Genomic DNA, 21,650 nt, shown 5'->3' on the forward strand with positions numbered 1-21,650 from the left:
TTTGAGCCTCATATTGCAAAAATTAGCAAATACTTACTATTTGGGTGGTGTTGTGGGGGTGAGGTGGCCCCATAGACACTTTTCCCAAATATTGATATCAGATTCGTGCTTTACTCCCAATGACCTTTCATTTGAGCCCCATATGGCTATGGTCGTAAATTTGTGACCTTTGGGGGATGTTTTTGGTGAGACGCGTCCCCCCAAACACTTGGTCCCGTATTTGGATATCAGATTCGAATTCTACACTCAAATACCTTTTATTTAAGCTCCATATTGCCATGGTCAGTAAATAAGTCCTGATTGGGGGGTGTTTTGGGGAAGGGGTCCACCCCCCAGAAACGTGGTCCCACATTTGGATATCAGATTCGTATTCTCTTCGGAAATACCTTTCATTTGAGTGCCATATTGCTTTAGGGGTGTTTTTGGGGTTGGGTGGTGTTGTGGGGTTGGGGTAGCCCCATAGACACTTTTCCCGAATATTGATATCAGATTTGTGCTTTACTGCAAAAGACCTTTCATTTGAGCCCCATGTGGCTATGGTCGTAAATGTGTCCCCTTCGGGGGGTTTTCGGGGAGAGGCGGCCACCCAAACACTTGGTCCCATATTTGGATATCAGATTCTAATTCTACAATCAAATACCTTTTATTTAAACCCCATATTCCCATGGTCAGTAAATAAGTCCTGTTTGGGGGGTGTTTTGGGGAAGGGGTGGACCCCCAGAAACGTGGTCCCACATTTGGATAACAGATTCGTATTCTACTCGCAAATACCTTTCATATGAGTCCCATATTGCCATGGTCGGTAAATATGTCCGATTTAGGGGTGTTTTGGGGGTTGGGGTGGTCCCCCTAGCACTTGGTTCGACAAATGGTTATCGGATACGTTTTCTTATCTTAAATGCCTTTCATTTGAGTCCCATATTGTCGTGATTGGTCTAAATATATGTTTGGTAGGTTTTAGGGTGGGGCAGTTCCCTAGGTACCCCATCCGAAATTTGGATACCAAATTTTTATTTTTAGGGTACTATATGAGAGCACACAAAATTTCTCTTAAATCGCACCACCCATCTCCGAGATCTGGCGTTTCTGAAAATTAGGGTAATGGGTGAGGGTCCGCCCCCTTCAGATATCAAAAAATGTAGTACCCTATTTTCACCACGGGATCATTATGCACCATCTGTGAAAATTTCAAGAAAATCGGTTTAGCCGTTTCTGAGTCTATAAGGAACACACAAACATACAAACATACAAACAAACACAAATTGATTTTTATACCCTCCACCATAGCATGGGGGGTATACTAATTTCGTCATTCTGTTTGTAACTGCTCGAAATATTCGTCTGAGACCCCATAAAGTACAATATATATATTCTTGATCGTCGCGAAATTTTATGTCGATCTAGTCATGTCCGTCCATTTGTCCGTCCGTCTGTCTGTCGAAAACACGCTAACTTCCGAAGGAGTTAAGCTAGCCGCTTGAAATTTTGCACAAATACTTCTTATTAGTGTAGGTCGGTTGGTATTGTAAATGGGCCATATCGGTCCATGTTTTGATTTAGCTGCCATATAAACCGATCTTGGGTCTTGACTTCTTGAGCCTCTAGAGTGCGCAATTCTTATCCGATTGGAATGAAATTTAGCACGACGTGTTTTTTTATGATATCCAACAACTGTGCCAAGTATGGTTTAAATCGGTTCATAACCTGATATAGCTGTCATATAAACCGATCTTGCGTCTTGACTTCTTGAGTCTCTAGAGGGCGCAATTCATATCCGATTTGAGTGAATTTTGGCACGAAGTATTTTGTTACGACTTCCAACATCTGTGCTAAGTATGGTTCAAATCGGTTCATAACCTGATATAGCTGCCATATAAACCGATCTGGGATCTTGACTCCTTGAGCCTCTAGAGGTCGCAATTATTATCCGATTTGCCTGAAATTTTGTACGACGGATACCCTCATGACCATCAATATACGTGTTTATTATGGTCTGAATCGGTCTATAGCCCGATACAGCTCCCATATAAATCGATCTCTCTATTTTACTTCTTGAGCCAAAGGGCGCAAATCTTATTCGAATTGGCTGACATTTTTCACAGGTCTCCAACATATAATTTAATTGTGGTCCAAACCGGACCATATCTTGATATCGCTCTAATAGCAGAGCAAATCTTTTCTTTTATCCTTTTTTGATTAAGAAGAGATGCCGGGAAAAGAACTTGATAAATGCGATCCATGGTGGAGGGTATAAAAAATTCGGCCTGGCCGAACTTAGCACGCTTTTACTTGTTATATATAAGATTTCGATTCTCTAAAATGTTCAACAAATTTTTTGTGGCAAATGTTTTTCAAGCGATAGTAGTTTAAGACAGGAGACCATATGTATAATTATTTTATCATTCCGTTTACAACACATTTAAATATATACTTCCGACCCTATAAAGTATATATATGTTCTTCATCAGCGTAAAAATCTAGGACAATCTAGCCATGTCCGTCCGTCTGTCTGTTGAAATCACGCTACAGTCTTTGAAAATAGAGATATTGAGCTGAAACTTTGCACAGATTCTTTTTTTTGTCAATAAGCAGGTTAAGTTTGAAGATGGCAATATCGGACTTTATCTTGACATAGCCCCCATATAGACCGATCCGCCGATTTAAGGTCTTAGGCCAATAAAAGGGACATTTATAATCCGATTTTGCTGAAATTTGGGACAATGAGTTGTGTTAGGCCCTTCGACATCCTTCATCAAATTGGCACAGATCGGTCCAGATTTGGATATAGCTGCCATATAGACCGATCCTCCGATTTAGGGTCTTAGGCCCATAAAAGCCACATTTATTATCCGATTTTGACCAGTGAGTTGTGTTAGGCCCTTCACGATCCTTCGTCAATTTGGTTCAGAGTTGGATATAGCTGCCATTTGGACCCATCTCTCGCTTTAAGGTTTTGGGCCCATAAAAGGCGCATTTATAATCCGATTTCACTGAAATTTGACACAGTAACTTATATTAGCCTTTCGACATCAGTGTCGTATATGGTTCAGATTGGTTTATTTTTAGATAAAGCTACTAAAAAGACCAATATTTTGTTATACACAATTAAACAATGACTTATACTTATTAGTATTTGGTCCAAATCGGAACATATTTCGATATAACTGCTATACGACATAAGGTATGCATTTGTCACCGGATTTTGATGAAAAGTGGTTTACATATGTACGGTGGGTATCCAAAGTTCGGCCCGGCCGAACTTAATGCCTTTTTACTTGTTTTCAAATACAATTTCCCTAATTCCTTGCAACAATGTTTTGTTCAATTCCACATAATTCTGATTCCAATTCGGTCCCATAGGCTGTCTGACAGACAGAACAACTCGCATGAGCTATTTTATAGACAATCCTCAAGACACTCTCCCCCCTCTGGGGCACGCTGCTAGTTTTCCAAATAACCTCTAGTTAATAATACGATTTATTTTATTGTTTCTATTTAAAGATGGAAATGTAATCGTGACTCATGTTTTAAAGCAGCTCAACGCCACCGTCGTCACCTTCAGCATCACCATCTCAGTTTTTTGCCATTCATTGCCTTGGCCATCAGCAGTCATGGCTGTAGCCATACATAGATCGGCCTATTGCATAAATTGTGGAAATATTGTATAATCTTAACAAATTTTCACATGTACCACAGCCCGGGGCAGCGTCTTCAGCAACGGTATTAACAGAATTCTTCAATTGCGGCGGTGGTGGCGGCGGTTGCTGTTGCTATTGCTGAACAAATGATAAACAAATCATTGCATTTGCACGTCTGAGCCCAGAAAAAAGTTAAATGCCAAAAATGACCTGCAGAGTTCTGAGGAAAGTTTTGGCTGGAAGTGTGTTTGGTGTTTTTTTTTTTATTCTGGCCAATGAGTAAAAGTCTTCCTCTTCAAATCTGGCATTTTATGGCAAAGCTTTGATGGAGTCTGTTTAGCGCATGGGAAATGGTGATGGCTGTGTGCTCGTGGAGGAGTTTTCATGGTTTCCACCTATGAAGCCTACCTACTTCTTGTCTGTATATAATTTACATAATAATTGAAAAGGGAGCTGAGAAGGGGTTTGGGTAATGCTCACACCGAGCAAACCTCCACCTCAAGTCCATACAGCTTTTATGACTGCCAGATTTTGAGAATTAAAGAAAGCAAGTTTCACACAATTTGCAAATGCTGCAAGAAACGAAATGAAATTTTATTAATGTTATTTTTATGGTTTATCAAATTTTATGCGATTTTTAATAGTTTCTTTGTAATGCGCTCTTTTTCAACCCAAATAGAACTATCCCAGCTGCATTGTGCGAAGGGGCACATTAGAGTGGAGATTTTGCTGCTTACCTCAGATTCAGGCGAGGCACCATTGCTGCAACAGCCGCACACTCACAACAACAACATCTCACACTTACTGCCACAGTCTGTCTATTGGCAGAATATTCGCATCCACCATGATGATGACCCATTAGAGAGGTGCCAGCCATTGTTTAATTCGAAAGGATTCATGTTTAAGATTCCACTCAGCGATTTGTACAAATGTGGATTTACACAGCTTGTAAACAAATTGTCGGTAAGTATGTCATGTGACAAACAAACCCAAAAAAAAAAACAAATCCACGCCGAATGGAAAATCATCAGCTTACCAACAAGCCAATCAAATCATCAACTCAAACAGAAATTTGAACAAATGTTTGTCTCTTAAGTCTTTTGATTTCTTTGAAATTGGGAAACACAGTAGTCATAGGAGAAAGGCCTCATGAATTACCAGCTACTTTGTCAACTTGGCGCAAAAAGGAGACATTATAATTATGTGGACAATTTTATTGTAGTTGAGGAAATAATTTCAGTAGTCAAATTACTTTCATGAGCATTAGCAACGGGGATATGAAAGAGCAATGCAAGGAAGAACGGGCGCACTAAATGTGGCAATCGAATGTGAAAAATGCCACCTTTAAGTTTTCATTTGTAACCTATTTAAATAAAATGTTAAAGGAGAAAACAAGTGGTCTTGTCATAGACAGAAATTCGGTATACATTTCGAGATGGAACACTTGAAGTTGGTCTCAATTAAACTGAAAACAAAATTCAGAGACAAAATATTTTTCGTAGACTTAAGACGCCTAGTAGTCCAGAATCAAATATCATGACTGAAATTTGAGTTGTAATAAGCTTCTAAACATCCGTAACGAAATACAGTTCATAATAGACACTAGATGGCTTTGGTCTCCACCCGATTTATTATACCCACCACCGAAGGATGGGGGTATATTCATTTTGTCATTCCGTTTGCAACACATCGAAATATCCATTTCCGAGTCAATAAAGTATATATATTCTTGATCGGCGTAAAAATCTAAGACGATTTAGCCATGTCTGTCCGTTTGTCTGTTGAAATCACGCTACAGTCTTTAAAAATGGAGATATTGAGCCGAAACTTTGCACAGATTCTTTTTTTTTTTTGTCCATAAGCAGCTCAAGTTCGAAGATGGATTATATCTTGATATAGCCCCCATATAGACCCATCCGCCGATTTAAGGTCTTAGGCCCATAAAAGCCACATTTATTATCCGATTTTGCTAAAATTTGGGACAGAGAGATGTGTAAGGCCTTTCTACATCCCTCTTTATCGGAGGGATATAGCTACCATATAGACCGATCTCTCGATTTAAATTGTTGGTCCCATCAAAGGCGCATTTATTGTCCGATTTTGACAAAATTTGTGACAGTGAGTTGTGTTAGGTCCTTCGACATCTTTCTTCAATTTGGCGCAGATCGGTTCAGATTTGGATATAGGTGCCATACAGACCGATCTCTCGGTTGAAGGTCTTATGTCGACAAAAGACGCATCTATTGTACGATTTCGCCAAAATTTGGGACAGTCAGTTGTGTTAAGCCCCTCGACATATTTCTGCAATTTGGCCAAGATCGGTTTAGATTTGGATATAGCTGCCATATAGACCGATCTCTCGATTTAAGGTTTTGGGGCCATAAAAGGGGCATTTATTGTCCGATTTTGCCAAAAGTTGGAACAGTGAGGTGTGCAAGGCTTTTCGATCGGTCTATATTTGGATATAACTTTACATTACTTTAATTGGCTATGACAGAAACTTTGTTCCATTAGCCGATCGTAGGATAGCCTTCCAGGCGCCTCGATCTTCTGCGCTCATTCTAAAATCTCTGACACCAAGTTTCTAGGTGTCTCCCACCACTTGATCTTTCCATCGGGCTTTTGGTCTTCCCGGTTTGCGTATACCACCGTGTTTGCCTTCAAAAGACTGGAGCTTCTTCATCCATTCTGACAACATGATCTAGCCAACGCAGCCGTTGTATTTTGATGCGTGTTACTATGCTATCGTCGTCATACAGCTCATACAGCTCGTGGTTCATACGTCGCCTATATTCTCCTTTAACGCAAACTGGTCCATATATTTTACGAAGAATCTATCTCTCAAATATTCCAAGTACTGCCTCATCTGTTTTCACAAGTATCCATGCTTCAGAACCATATAACAGCACAGGTAGTATCAGTGTCTTGTAAAGTGTAGTCTTCGTCTGTCGAGAGGTGGCCTTGTTTCTAAACTGCTTACTTAATCCAAAGTAGCATCTGTTTGCCAGTATCATTCTTCGCTTAATCTCAAAACTGGTGTCATTCGTTTCGGTTACGGCTGTGCCGAGGTAGATAAAGTTACTGACTGTCTCAAAGTTGTGGTTCCCAAATTTCCCCCTTTTTTTATCTGCTCGGTTATGCAAGGCTTTTTGGGAGTTGTCTTATCTCCATTTACTGCCAGACCCTTTTTCACTGACTCTCTTTCGATTCTTTCAAAGGCTGCAGTTACTACTTCAGTTGACCGACCTATGATATCGATGTCGTCGGCATAGGCGAGTAGCATGTGTTCTCTTGTGATTAGTGTGCCATATCTATTCACATCTGCATCTCGTATAATCTTCTCCAAAAGGATATTAAAGAGATCACACGATAGTCTCCTGGTCTGAAACCTCGTTTGGTATTAAATGGTTCGGAGAGATTTTTTCCTATTCTTACTGAGGAACGCATATCGGCCAGTGTCATTCTGCAGAGTCTTCTCAATTTTGCAGGGATACCAAACTCAGACATGGCTTGAAATACCTTTGAACGTAAAGGAGTATCGTAGGCGGCTTTGTAGTCAACAAAGAGATGGCAGGTGTTGATTTGTCCTTCTCGGGTCTTATCCAGGATTTGGCGCAGTGTGAATATCTGGTCTAGGGTGGATTTACCTGGTCTAAAGCTGCATTGATAGGGCCCAATTATTTCATTGACTTTAGGTTTTAATCTTTCACACAGTACGCTGGAGAGTATCTTGTATGCGATGGGGAGGAGACTTATTCCTCTGTAGTTGACACATTCCGTCTTGTCTCCTTTCTTGTGTACGGGACATAGTATGCTGAGGTTCCAATCATCGGGTATGCGTTCTTCTAGCCAGATTGCTCAGATAAGCTGATGCATACTCCTTATCAGCGTGTCGCCTCCGGTCTTAAATAGATCAGCGGGTAACCCGTCGGCTAATGCTGCCTTGTTGTTCTTTAGTCGGGCCACTGCTACTTGGACCTCATTCTGACTAGGAGGTAAACATTCTATACCATCATCAGGGATTGGTTCTGTGGTATCCTCTTCGCTGCCAATGTCGGACACTAGCAGTTGGCTAAGCTGTTCTTTCGATATCTTCAGCATGTTGTCTGTCTCAGTTACCAGATTTCCTTCTTTGTCTCTGCAGTAGGATGTGTCTGCACCAAAGCTACCTAAAAGTCCAATATGGGGTCATAAATTGTGCATTTTCACCGGATTATGACGAAAAGTGGTTTACATATAATGCCTTTTTACTTACCTTTGAAATTAAGAAATGCATTATTTTTCCCAAATTGCATGAAATTTTGAAGAGGTTAGAATGACCGGGAACATCAAACAATTTGTTCGCGGTGCACAGTGTCATGGTCGTGGCCAAAAATGGCAAAAGTCAAGATATTTGGAATGAAAATTTTTGGATGCAATTTACACCTGTTCTCATAATTTTAATATTTCTAATAACGGTCGGTATGAAAGTGGGTCAGTTGGTTAGTTTGGGATATGAATAATGTGACAATATGTCTTTTTTTTAATATAAATATTGATCATATGAAGTTTATAGTTACCTAAAATTTTGCAAGGAGTGTTTTGTTATGACTTACAATAACCGTGCCAAGAATGTATTGTCCTATAGGACTGAAATAACTGTTTAGGGTTTGGGGGGTATACATTGAAAACCCATCTTTACGGACAGTTAACTTGCAACCAGGGCAATAACAACCAGCGTCATACCATTGCGGTATAATCAAGGCAAAGATATTAAACCTGGAAAGAACGATAGAGGTTTCGAATCCGAGACGAGACATGAGGTCGAGTGAGAGGCACTGCTATCAGCAGCATAGTCTTGGATTGACGGATCTGAGTTACAGCCATCTGGAAATGCATGCTACACAGATGGGATCAAAGATAAAGGACAGAGTGAGTTTGGGGGTATACATTGGAAACCCATCTTTACGGATAGTTAACTGGCAATCAGGGCTATAACAACCAGGATGGTAAGGTCACTCACTGTCTTGGAGTGTAAGAAGGAGATTAACGGCTTCTCTGACGACGGCACGATTCACATCGTTTGAATGCTTGGCTATAGCGGAGTTCTGCCGTCAATAAACTTTTTAACCCAAAACTTTTCGGTTCGACGCTGTCAAAATTAAGGGCGTGGGAACGCTTATGTTACCCTGTGAAACAGTGAAACCGTCTGTAGAGCGAAGAAATGTCTATGGGTAAATCTGGATCGTGAGAAGACAAGTATCGAGTCAATCCGTCTGTCTGTCTGTCGAAAGCACGCTTTCGTAGGATTAAAGCTATGTGCTTGAAATTTTATACAAATACATCCTATAAGTATTGTAATGGGTAATATCGGTAAAAATGGGTCATATCGGTTTTGAGCCTCTAGAGAGCGTAGTTCTTATCCGATTTGGCTGAAATTTTTCACTATGACGTTCAACAGATGGTCCGAATCGCTCCAAAACCTGATATAGGTTCTATATAAACCGATATACCGATTGCACTGCCTGAACTCCTTAAGGGCTCAGTTCTAGTCTAGTTTCGGTAAAATTTTGCACAAATATGATTTGCTATAGGGCCCAATTGTTACCGATTTGGCTGAATTTTTGATGACAATAAATTGTACTTTGGTCTGCCTGAATCGCTTCTTAACCTGATATAGCTCCAATATCATAAAAAATATTTATCAACTATCCTTTGTTTACCCATAAAGAAATAGCAGGCAAAGAAATTGACAAATGCGATCCATGGTGAGGATATATAAGATTTGGCCAGGCCGAATTAAATTTGTATTTAGAGCGTACAACAATCCGATTGCTGGCTCAGGTGTATGACCATAGTGACATGGGGCGGATTAATATCCCCATCTTATGTTACCTTGGTGGTGGTCTACAAAGATTCGACCCTACCAATTTTTTACTTATGGCACATCATCTTACTAGAATGGCATAAAGAATTGGCCAAATTCCTAACATTAACGGCTTTAATAGAAATTGACCCATTTATTTAGTTATCCTATTTATTAGGCTCCATTTAAATTTTATTTATTCTCAGAACGATGTTATTTTCTATCAAAATCTTGTTCTTGAACAACCTCATCGAAACCAAACGTTTGCCATCAAATGCTTGTACAAAAAGCCTGATTTCGCACATCAGCTAAAGCTTAAAAGGTCAAGGAGAGATGTCCTTCCAGAGGATTTTCAAGAAGATGAGTAAGTATTTGGACGGCTACAATGAAATAAAACAGCACTTTTTAGACAGAGCTAAAGAAACTTCTTTAAAAAAAAAAAACAATATAAGCAATTCTGAACGAAGTCCTCCGACTCTCTTGCTGACCATTTATCAAAAAGTTGTTATCGTTAACCTTTTCATTGTATAGCGATTTAGATGTCATTGACACTTTGCAAGAAAATGCCCCAGAACCCCAAATTTCCATGGAGGTGCGACAAAATGGACAACTTATAGACGAAATGGTAACTGTGATACCTGGAACTCCCTTAATTATGGAAATCAAACTTAATCAGCAGGCTACCAATATTTATGGAATGCATACAAAATACCTAGAAGTTTCAGATGGCAATGCCACCTCGGAGACAATATTATTTAGAGGGTATTGTCAATCAAAAACTGTTGGTCAGGTCTTGTATTTAAATTTCCTTTTGTACTTTCAGATGCACAGTGGACCCCTATCTCTTTGAAAATTTCATTGTGAATCCTAACAACACTTTGCAAGCCAAATTTCGTGCTTTTAAATTCCCCAATACAGCGTTTGTAAAATTTCGTGCCAATATTCAGATATGCCTAAAGAAGTGTCAAAGTCCACATTGTCTAAGTGGTCAAGGACGATCCAGAAGAGATTTAATTGATGAAAAATCCCATTTGTATGAAGCCTCTTTGGGTTTATTTATGAAAGTTGATGGCTGGGACATAAGAAAAATTGGTAAATCAATTGAGTGATAAAAAATGAAATAAATTTGTTGTAATAAATTTTAACCCTTTTTCAGATGAAATAAGAAAAATTGAAAAACATGTTCAATTGCTAATAAACAATGAATAAGTGAACGATATAAGAAAAAAAGTTGTTATTTTATGTTTTCTTTCTCAGGTGGGGTTTGCAGATTTTTTTCTGAATTTTTAAAACATGGTCTTCATTATTTTTTAGGTTCGCCCCTGCAAAGGCGCTCAGTTCGAATTCGGAAAACTCTATGAATAGAGATAAGTCGGGATTCACAAAAAACATAGACAAAATCTGTTTTTATTAACAAACCAGTAAGGAAGGGTAAAAGTCGGGTGCCGACTTTATAATACCCTGCACGTACCCTATAAGTGCAATGTGGGGCTATATCCAATTCTAAACCTATTTTGATGGACCTTGGCGGATGTTATCAGATGGGTTATTAAACAATCCGGATCACATTTCGAGCATATGTTCAAACTTTAATAACTACGGTTGACAAATGACAACATTATTGCAAATTAGCCAAATTCCAACGAACATACATATGGGAGCTATATCTAAATCTAAACCGATTTTGAGGAAACTTCTCAGATATTATGGTAGTCATCGAGGAAAGCGTTGTGCAAAATTTTGGCAAGATTGATCAATAAATGCGATTGCAGTGGTTCTTGGTGTGAAAATCGGGCGATTTACATATATGACAGCTATATCTAAATCTAAGTCGATTTCTATGAAATTCACCATAAATATCAAAAAAAAATTTCTTTCTGACAAATTTCAAGAGAATCGGTAAACAAATGAACACTTTATTGCAATATTCTCAAAATCGGACGAACATATATATGGGAGCTATATCTAAATCTGAATCGATTTCAAGCAAACTTCTCATATATTGTGTTAGTCGTCGAGCAAGTCCTTGTACAAAGATTTGAGAAGATTGGTTAATAAATGCGCTGACAATGGTTTTAGGAGTGAAAATCGGGCGATGTATATTCATGAGAGCTATATCTAAATCTGAACCGATTTCTATGAAATTCACCAGTAATGTCGAGAGTCATAAGAAAATCCGTCCCGCCAAATTTCAAGAGAATGGGTTAACAAATGAGCACTTTATTGCAATATTTCTCAAAATCGGACGAACATATATATGGGAGCTGTATCTAAATCTAAGCAAACTTCTCATATATTGTGGTAGTCGTCGAGGATGGCCTTGACAAAATTTTGGGAAGATTGGTCAATAAATGCGCTTGCAATGGCTCTAGGAATGAAAATCGGGCTATACATCTTATATATAAAAATCAATTTGTGTTTGTTTGTTTGTTTATATGTGTGTGTGTTCCTTATAAACTCAGAAACGGCTGAACCGATTTTCTTGAAATTTTCACAGATGGTGCATAATGACCCCGTGGTGAAAATAGGGTACTACATTTTTTGATATCTAAAGGGGGGCGGACCCTCCCCCTTACCTTAATTTTCAGAAACGCCAGATCTCGGAGATGGGTGGTGCGATTTAAGCGAAATTTTGTGTACCCTAAAAATAAAAATTTGGTATACAAATTTCGGATGGGGTACCTAGGGGGGCTGCGCCGCCATAAAACCTACCAAACATATATTTAGACCAATCACGACAATATGGGACTCAAATGAAAGGTATTTAGGATAAGAAAACGTATCTGTATCCAATTGTCGGACCAAGTGTTAGGGGGACCACCCCAACCCCCAAAACACCCCTAAGTCGGACATATTTACCGACCAAGGCAATACGGGACTTAAATGAAGGGTGTTTGCGAGTAGATTTCGAATATCATATCCAAATGTGGGACCAAATTTCTGGGGGTCCACTACTTCCCCAAAACACCTCCCAAAGAAGACTTATTTGCTGACCTTGGGAATTTGGAGCTTCAATAAAAGGTATTTGAATGTAGAATTCGAATCTGATATCCAAATATGGGACCAAGTGTTTGGGGCCGTCTCTCACCAAAAACATCCCCCAAAGGGGACAAATTTACGACCATAGCAATATGGGGCTCAAATGAAAGGTCTTCGGGAGTAAAGCACGAATTTGATATCAATATTCGGGAAAAGTGTCTATTGGGCCACCCCACCCCCACAACACCACCCAAATAGTAAGTATTTGCTGACAATTGCAATATGAGGCTCAAATAAAAATGCTTTTAAAGTGGAACACGAATCCGATATATATTTTCAAGGCCAACTCACTAAGTGGCCGCCCATCCCACAATACACCTCCCAAGCTGGTCATGTTTGCCGACTATGGAAATATGGGGCTCAAATTAAAGATATGTGCGAGTAGACCACGTATCTGATATCAACATTAGGGGCCAACTGTCTAGCGGACGTCCCACCACCATAACAACCCTCAAGTAGGACGAATTTGCTCACCAAGACAATTTGGGTCTTCAAGACAGTGTAACCAAATATTCGTAGTTTTTAGGGCCAATACCTCAAACCGGCCATGTTTGCTGACTTTTGCAATAAGGAGTTTAAATGAGATTAGAAAACGAATTTGATATCCAATATTGACGGTAATGGCAATATGGGGTTCAAATAAATGATACATAGATATATAAGAATAGAGCACGTTGCTGATATATTTTCCGGGCTTAGTGTTTGGGGTACCACCCCAATCCCCAAAACACCCCTAAATCGGGCATATTTACCGACCATGTCAATGTGGAGCTTAAATGAAAGGTATTGGGGGGTAGAGCAAGAATTGATACCCATTTTCAGAACCAATTTTCTAGGGGTCTACCCCTTTCCCAAAATACCCCACAAACAGCAATTTTTTAGTGACCATCGCAATATGGGGCTCAAATAAAGGTATTTGGGAGTAGAATACGTATTTGATATCCAAATTTAGGACCATGTATTTAGGGCATCACCCCATTCACAAAACACCTCCAAAGGAAAAAAATTTTTCGACCATGCCAATATGTGGCTCAAATGAAAGGTTTTTAAGATTAGAAAACGAATTTGATGACCTATTTTGGGGCCATGTGTTTGGGGGATGGCTCATCCTGTAAACTCCTCTTAAGCCTATGGCAATATGGGGTTTAAATAATTGGTATTTGAGAGAAGAGCACGATGCTGATATTTTTTCAGGGCCAAGTATCTGGGGGACCACCTCTCCTCCGAAAACAACACTAAATCAGAAATCATGAGTAGACGGGCTGAAATGAAGTATTTTAAGAATGGAGTACACCTTATATCCAAACTTAAATTCGTAGACCAATAAAGACCATATGGGATTCAGATAAAAGCACTTACATTGTTAAACTGTTTGCATGGTATTTCACTAAAAAATCTTTAATTGTCGGAAATAAATATTCCAAGGAAACTTTTGTTCTATATAAAGTAAAAGAAGGGGCAGCGGAGCGGTCCCGGCCCAGCTAGTGAGAACATAAAGTGGAACTCCTTCTGACTGCTAGTGCGGGACACACACAGAAGGAGTTCCATAGTCTCTTCTTCTTCGAAGTCCTCACAGCTTCTACAAAAATCGTTGCTGGCAACCTTTAGTCTGTCAGCATGTTTTCCGATTAGACAGTGACATGTCATGACGGACACAATGACTGAGACGTCTGTTCTAACCACTGACACCAAAACAGTAGACCTCTTCAAGTCTAGATTAGGCCACATAAGTTTAGAATGCTCACAGCCCCCTCTTTGTGACCATCTTTCATTCGTTGTCCTTTGGGCCTGGTCCTGAAAACTTAGCTTACTTGTCAGCTTAACACCGCTGTCTGAGAAGATATTTTTGCCATCGTCGTAATGACATTATATCTTAGCCATTCCACCACTTCCTCAATTGCAAGGATCTCCGCTTGATACACAATGCAGTGGTCAGGTAACCATTTCGATATGACCAGTTCTAGATCTTTAGAGTACACCTCAAAGCCCACATAGTCGTTTAGTTTGGAACCATCCGTATAGAAGTCTATGTAACTTCTGTTACCAGGGATATCGTAGTTCCAATCGGTTCTATCAGGAATAGTGGTACAGTACTTTTTATCAAATGGCATAGTACCTCAAAAATTTCGTGCAGCGCCAAGGCTGATACGCGTTCCTCGTTAAGAATAGGAAGGAATCTTTCCGGACCATTTAATACCAAACGAGGTTTCAGACATGGAGATCTCTTCAGCCTATGGTGTGATCTCTTTAATATCCTGCTGGAGAATGAGATGCAGATTTGAATAGATATGGCACACTACTCACAAGAGAACACATGCTACTCGCCTATGCCGATGACAGCAATATCATAGGTCGGTCAGTGAAAATGGGTGTGGTAGTAAATGGAGATAAGACGAAATGGATGGTTTCAACTCTCAAAACGCCTTGCATAACCGAGAAGATAATGAAAATGAAGAAGATTGGGAACCACAACATTGAGATAGTCAGCAACTTTATCTACCTCGGCACCGCCGTAACCGAAACGAATAACACTAGTTTTGAAATAAAGCGAAGAATAATACTGACAAACAGAAGCTACTTTGGACTAAGTAAGCAGATTTCACTATAGAAGACACTGATACTACCAGTTTTGTTATGTGGTTCTGAGGCATGGATACTTGTAAGAGCAGACGAGGTAGTGCTTGGAGTGTTCGAGAGAAAGATTCTTCGTGAAATATATGGACCAGTTTACGTTAATGGAGAATATAGGCGACGTATGAACCACGACCTGTGTGAGGACGATAGCATAGTTACACGCCTCAAAATACAACAGCTGCGTTGGCTAGGTCATGTTGTCAGAATGAATGAAGAAGCTCCAGCAATGAAGTCTTTTGAAGACAAATACGGTGCTTCACGCAAACCGGGAATACCATAAGCCCGATGGAATGATCAAGTGGTGGGAGACACCTTGAAACTTGGTGTCAGAGATTATGAAATGAGCGCAGAAGATCGAGGCGCTTGGAACGCTATTCTACGTTCGGCTAGTGGAACAAATGTTCTGTCATAGCCAATTAAAGTCGGCTTATGACGCTGAACGCCTGGTGAGACCATCGAATCCAGATGAGACCATCAGAAAAAAATGTCAGTGGTGGTTTTCCCCCTCCTAATGCTGGCAACATTTGTGGGGTACTATGCCATGTAAATCCTCTCTCCAAAAAGGTGTCGCACTGCGGCACGCCGTTCGGACTTGGCTATTAAAAGGAGGCCCTTTATCATTGAGCTTAAAACTTGAATCGGACTGCACTCATTGATATGTGAGAAGTTTGCGCCTGTTCCTTAATGGAATGTTCATGGGCAAAATTTGCAAGTAAGTATGACTAATCATGAAACAATCTAGGCCATTTAGAAAGCTAGTCGACTTACACTTATAGGCTTTAGACCATATTTTGGATCCTTAACAAATGGGGCTACATTGAAGGCAGGAGCCTTAACAGAGAGTCAAACGGAAGGACGGATGACTTATATACACATGGATAAACATATGAACTTACTGAATTAACTAGTAAAAGTGTTCTAAGTTCGGCCAGGTGGTTTCTTCGGAACCCACCACCATAGATTCTGCTAAAAATGTATACAAAATAAATGTAGTTGAAGGGTAATATTATTCTACATACCAAACTTCTGTCAAACCAGTAAAAATTAAAGCTTCTAGGAACTGAACAAGGATGATGCAGAGTCCAGTTTACATGGGAGCTATATCCGGTTATAGACCGATTTGGACCGTATTTGGCATAGTTGTTGGAAGTCGTAATGCATTCAAAATTTCAGACAAATGTGACTAAAATTGCGGCTTGTTAGGACTCAAGAATTCAAATCGGAAGATCGGTTTTTATGGAAGGTATATCAGGTTATAAACCGATTTGGATCGTGCTTGGCACAGTTGTCGAAAGTCATAACAAACCACTACATGCTCAATTTCAGCCTAATCGAACAAAAATTGAAGCTTGTAAGGGGTCAAGAAGTCAAATCGGGAGATCGGTTTATATGGGAGCTATATCTAAATCTGAACCGATATGGCCCATTTACAATCACCAATGACCTACATAAATATTAAGTATCTGTGTAATATTTCAAGCGGCTAGCTTTACGCGTTCGACCGCTATAGTGATTTCGACAGATGGACGGACGGACATGACTAGATCGGCTCAAAGTGTAGAGACGATCAAGAATATATATACTTTACGGGGTATTAGACGAATATTTCGAGGTGTTATAAACGGAATGACAAGATTAGTATACCACTATCCTATGGTGGTGAACATAAAAATTGGTGGCACAAAAATGCACTTCATAGCAATAACAATGACATGCGCCATTATATTTATTCTTTCAATTCTTTCAATATTTGTATAGATTCCAGAAGTCGGGATTTTCCCATATTTTCACCCAATAGTCGGGAGTCGGGACAACTTCAAAAAGTCGGAATAATCCCTGCCAATTCCGACCATCTGGCAAGCCTAGTTTCAATCCATCTTAAATTTAGTATTCACGCCTCTTTCCATTTATATTTCTCGCCGATTGGATATTGAATTTTGGATAAATCGTTCTATTATCTATCGATAGGGCAACATTTTGACCAACACTTCAAATTTGTTGATGTGCGATCTAGCGATGCAAAATAGTAAATGTTCCCACATACATCTCATTTATGTGAAGCGAGGGTCTTTTCTGCTTTCAATGAGATCTGTCCGATTCAAGTATTTAGCTGAACGAAAAGTGGCCTCTTTTGTATTCTCCAGAAATGAATTCAGTGGTTGGAAATCAATCATAAATTTCTAAAGTTTGTATGTTCAAACTAATCCGCTTTGTTTCTTTGAAAATTCAATTCTCAACAATCTCATGCAGTAGCAAAGAGCTTCCTGAGAATTTTCTTAAATAAATTTAAACAACATGCACCCAACTGTGGTGATGGCTATGCTGCTTACGCTTAACTAGTGCAATTTGAAGAATACAAGGAATTAAAATCCTATCACCACATATAACACACAAAAATTGTTATTCATATTTTTCCCAGCCACTGTCAGCAGGGCAAACAACTTCTTTTAAAGTTGACTTCAACCAGTAACCCCCATTCAAAAAGAAAAAGGCAGAAGAGGCAGTCATTCAGCGACTGTTATAAATCCGATGTGCTTTATGACGGGAACGGCTCCTTCGGTTGTTGGAACATTTACGCGAAATATTTTCATATAAAGAAAACATGAACATTTTTTACGACAACCATTTTCATGTTAAAGACATTTTTATTCAATGTCCAACAAGCTCCAACTACGATGGAGCTTGTTGTATATGTATTAGCATATAGAAATTTTTACAATAGATGTACATTTTGCCAAAAGCTAAATCAGTACAATTCTGTCAAGCTAAATAATGTGATGTCAAACCCGTAAATGAAACATGCTCAACTGGTATGTCGAAACTTCCTAAATGTCACATGTTTTTATATTCTATAAATTATTGGTTTTTTGTGCAAGTGGAACTGTATCTCACTTATCCAAAGGACTATCACCATGGAATTATCTAAGTTCGTCATTAAGTTTATAGCAACTCAAAAAACCGCTGGTGTAAGGCACTACTTATATACTTAAGTAATGATAGCATGTGTAGGGCATGCGGGGAAGATGATGAGACGTTGGAGCACTTCCTTTGCCATTGCCCGACTTTTGCGTCTAACAGATACCGACACTTAGGTGGAGACACAATACCAGACATGAACCAACTTATAGGAGTGTTATTGTAAACAATTAAGTATTTTGTAAGTAGCACGGAACTTAAAATTTTCTTTTTAGAGGTTACTTTATAGTGTTTAGGGCGCATAACAAGCCGATTATTGGTTTAGGTGTATGTCCATAGTGGCATGGGGCGGATTAACATCCAACATAACCTAACCTTACCTATTGAATGCCATCATACGACATGCGCCAACGTAGTGCATCGATATGCCTATTATGTTGAACGCCTAGGTTCAAATCCTACCGAGAATACCAGAAAATTTTTCAGCGGTGGTTATCCCCTCCTACATTTGTGGTGTTCTGTAGCATTTGGTATGGCAGTCATATAAATACTTCTCCACAAAAGGTGTCCCCCTGAGGTAAGCAGTTCGGACTCGGCTATAAAAGGAGGCCCTTATCATTGAGCTTAAAAGAAGTGTAATTGATAAGAAAGTAGTATTTTATACAACTCGGCTAGTCTGTTATATAGAAGTTAAAATATTGCGCTTTGTTTGTTTGTTCCGAATAGACTCAAAAAACGGCTGAAACGATTTTCATGAAATTTTCACAGATGATAGAGTGATACCGCTATGGCGGTGGACCCTCCCTGAACCACACCGGGCCAGATAGTATATGTACATAAATTCTCCCACAAACATTCCAATAAGAAAAGGGAATACATGGACATGGTTAATGCCGTGTCCAAACGGCGATCTGTGTAATATGATCGAAAAACAAGTAAGAGCGTGCTAAGTTCTGCCGGGCCGAATCTTATATACCCTCCACCATGGATCGCATTTGTCAAGTTCTTTGAATGACTTTTTCTATATCCAGTTATTGAACGATATGGAACGTACTTGTCATGTCGTAAAGTCATATAAAAATATCACCTCCAAAATTTCAGGCAAATCGAGTAATAATTGCGCCTTTAAGAGGCTCAGAAAGTCAAATTGCGCCGCCTAGGACTCTATAAGTCAAATCAGGTGATCGATTTATATGGCGGCTGTATCAGGTAATAGACTGATTTCGACGATACTTAGCACAAATGCTGGAAGTCATACTAAAACAACATGTGCAACATTTCAGTCAAATGCGATATCAATCGCTCCCTCTAGAGGCTCAACAAGTTTAATCGGGAGATCGGTTTATATGGCAGCTATATTAAGGTATTGGCTGATATAGGCCATACTTGACACAGTTGTTGGAAGTTATACCCAAACGATACGTGCAAAATTTCAGCCAAATCGGATAAGAATTGCACCTTCTAGAAGCTCAAGAATTCAAGACTCAAGATCGGATTATTTGTCACCTATATCCGGTTATGGACTAATTTAAACCATACTTGTAAACTTGGCACAGTTGTTGAGTGTCGAACCAAAACGATAAGTGCAAAATTTAAGCAAAATCGCTTAAGAATTACGCCCTCTAGAAGCTCAAGAAATCAAGACCCATGATCGGTTTATATAGCAGCTATATCAAAACATGAACCGATTTGGCCCATTTACAATCCAAACCGTCTTACACAAATATGAAGTATTTGTGCAAATTTTCAAGCGCCTAGCTTGACTATATTGGACCGACGGACGGACAGAAGGAGGGACAGACGGACGGACATGGATAGATCGTGCTAAATCTGCCATTTAAGAACGGATAAAGATATTTCTTTGAAGTTTCAAATGGTTAGAGCAGAGGTGTATTCGTGGAGTGCCTTAAAGTTAGTCAGCCAGGCATTTCGAAAATCGAATTCTTCGGGATAGCAAATCTTTTTAATTTTATAGATAGAAGTGTTCTTAATAAATACTGCCCGAATATTTTCACAAAAATACCCAAAATACTGATTTCCGGTGGCCACCGTAGCGCAGAGGTTAGCATGTCCGCCTATGACGCTAATCGCCCGAGTTCGAATCCTGACGAGAACATCATAAAAATTGTCAGCGGTAGTTTTCCCCACCTAATGCTGGCGACATTTGTGAGGTATACCAGTTGGTATGGCAACCATGTAAAAACTTCTCCACAATGAGGTGTTGCACTGCGGCACGCCGTTCGGACTCGGCTATAAAAAGGAGGTCCCTTATCATTGAGCTCAAACTTGAATTGTACAGCATTCATTCATATGTTAAAAGTTTGCCCCTGTTCCTTAATGTAATGTTCATGGGCAAATTTGCATTTTATTCATTACAGGCAAAAAGGGTTTCCAAATCATCATGTTTTAGCACATTTGCTCTGGAGTAGAACTGGCAAACTATCGATATTCACAACATTCGATATTTCGGCCGGGCCGAATCTTTGGAACCCAACACCACCATGCAAATGCAAATTTTGCCCATGAACATTCCATAAAGGAACAGGGGCAAACTTCTCACACATCAATGAGTGCAGTCGATTCAAGTTTAAGCTCAATGATAGGGGACCTCCTTTTTATAGCCGAGTCCGAGCGGCGTGCCGCAGTGCGACACTTCTTTGGAGAGAAGTCTTATATGGCATAGTACCTCACAAATGTTGCCAGCTTTAGGAGGGGAAAACCACCGCTGACAATTTTTTTCTGATGGTCTCGCCAGGATTCGAACCCAGGCGTTCAGCGTCATAGGCGGACTTGGGAACTTTTGCGCTACGGTGGCCTCCAACATCACCATGAATTCTGCTAAAAATGTATACAAGCTAAAAATTTAGTTGAAGGGCATAATTTTATTCTACATACCAAATTCTGTCAAAACTGTTATTAAAACTTCTAGGAACCGAACAAGCATAATAGAAAGACCTGTTTATATGGGGGCTATATCTCAATCTGAACCGATATGGCCCATTTGCAATCTCTAACGACCTTCATCAATAGTAAGTATCTGTGCAAAATTTCAAGCGGCTAACAGTACGCGTTCGACAGTTATCGTGATGTCGACAGACGGACGGACGCACATGGCTAGATCGAATCAGATACGGAATGACTAAGTTAAATAGATACGGAATGACAAGGTTAGTATATCCCCATCCTATGGTGGTGGGTATAGAAATCAGGAGATCGGTTTATAAAGAAACAATATCAATGCATTGACCGATAAAAACCCAATTCAAAAAGGTCAGTTTGAAATCATGAGCGAAATCCTTGGACAAAATGTTAGCTCAATCGGGTAAAAATGGCGCCCTCTATAAGTTCAAGAAGATTAAATAAAGAAGCTACATCAGGTTATAGGCCAATTCTAACGATACTTGAAGTGCTCAACACGATTGAGATATATTCACGATCGGATCGCTAATTTTTTGTTCAGTTTGCATTAGTATACCTCTAACCTAGGTGGTTGGTATAAGTTGGGTTAGGTTTAGGTGGCAGTCTGCCATCAGACTCACTTAGACGTTTTCGTCCATTGTGATACAACCGAAACAAAA

The 21,650-nt window shown here is 39.6% G+C and overlaps 1 protein-coding gene across 1 annotated transcript in view; it reads left to right on the forward strand.

Annotated features, from left to right (window-relative positions):
* LOC106096022 (uncharacterized) overlaps nt 1-11,093 on the forward strand; it is a 47,352-nt gene extending 36,259 nt beyond the window's left edge. The window contains exons 2-7 of the mRNA XM_013263530.2: nt 4,318-4,601; nt 9,690-9,847; nt 10,015-10,245; nt 10,307-10,575; nt 10,640-10,740; nt 10,798-11,093. Coding sequence (XP_013118984.2) covers nt 4,318-4,601; nt 9,690-9,847; nt 10,015-10,245; nt 10,307-10,575; nt 10,640-10,692 — 995 coding nt within the window. The 3' untranslated portion in view covers nt 10,693-10,740; nt 10,798-11,093. The remainder of the gene's footprint in view (nt 1-4,317; nt 4,602-9,689; nt 9,848-10,014; nt 10,246-10,306; nt 10,576-10,639; nt 10,741-10,797) is intronic.
* The last annotated feature ends 10,557 nt before the right edge of the window (nt 11,094-21,650 follow it).

This window comes from Stomoxys calcitrans, chromosome 5 (assembly GCF_963082655.1).
Source record: "Stomoxys calcitrans chromosome 5, idStoCalc2.1, whole genome shotgun sequence".
Classification (NCBI taxonomy): domain Eukaryota; kingdom Metazoa; phylum Arthropoda; class Insecta; order Diptera; family Muscidae; genus Stomoxys; species Stomoxys calcitrans.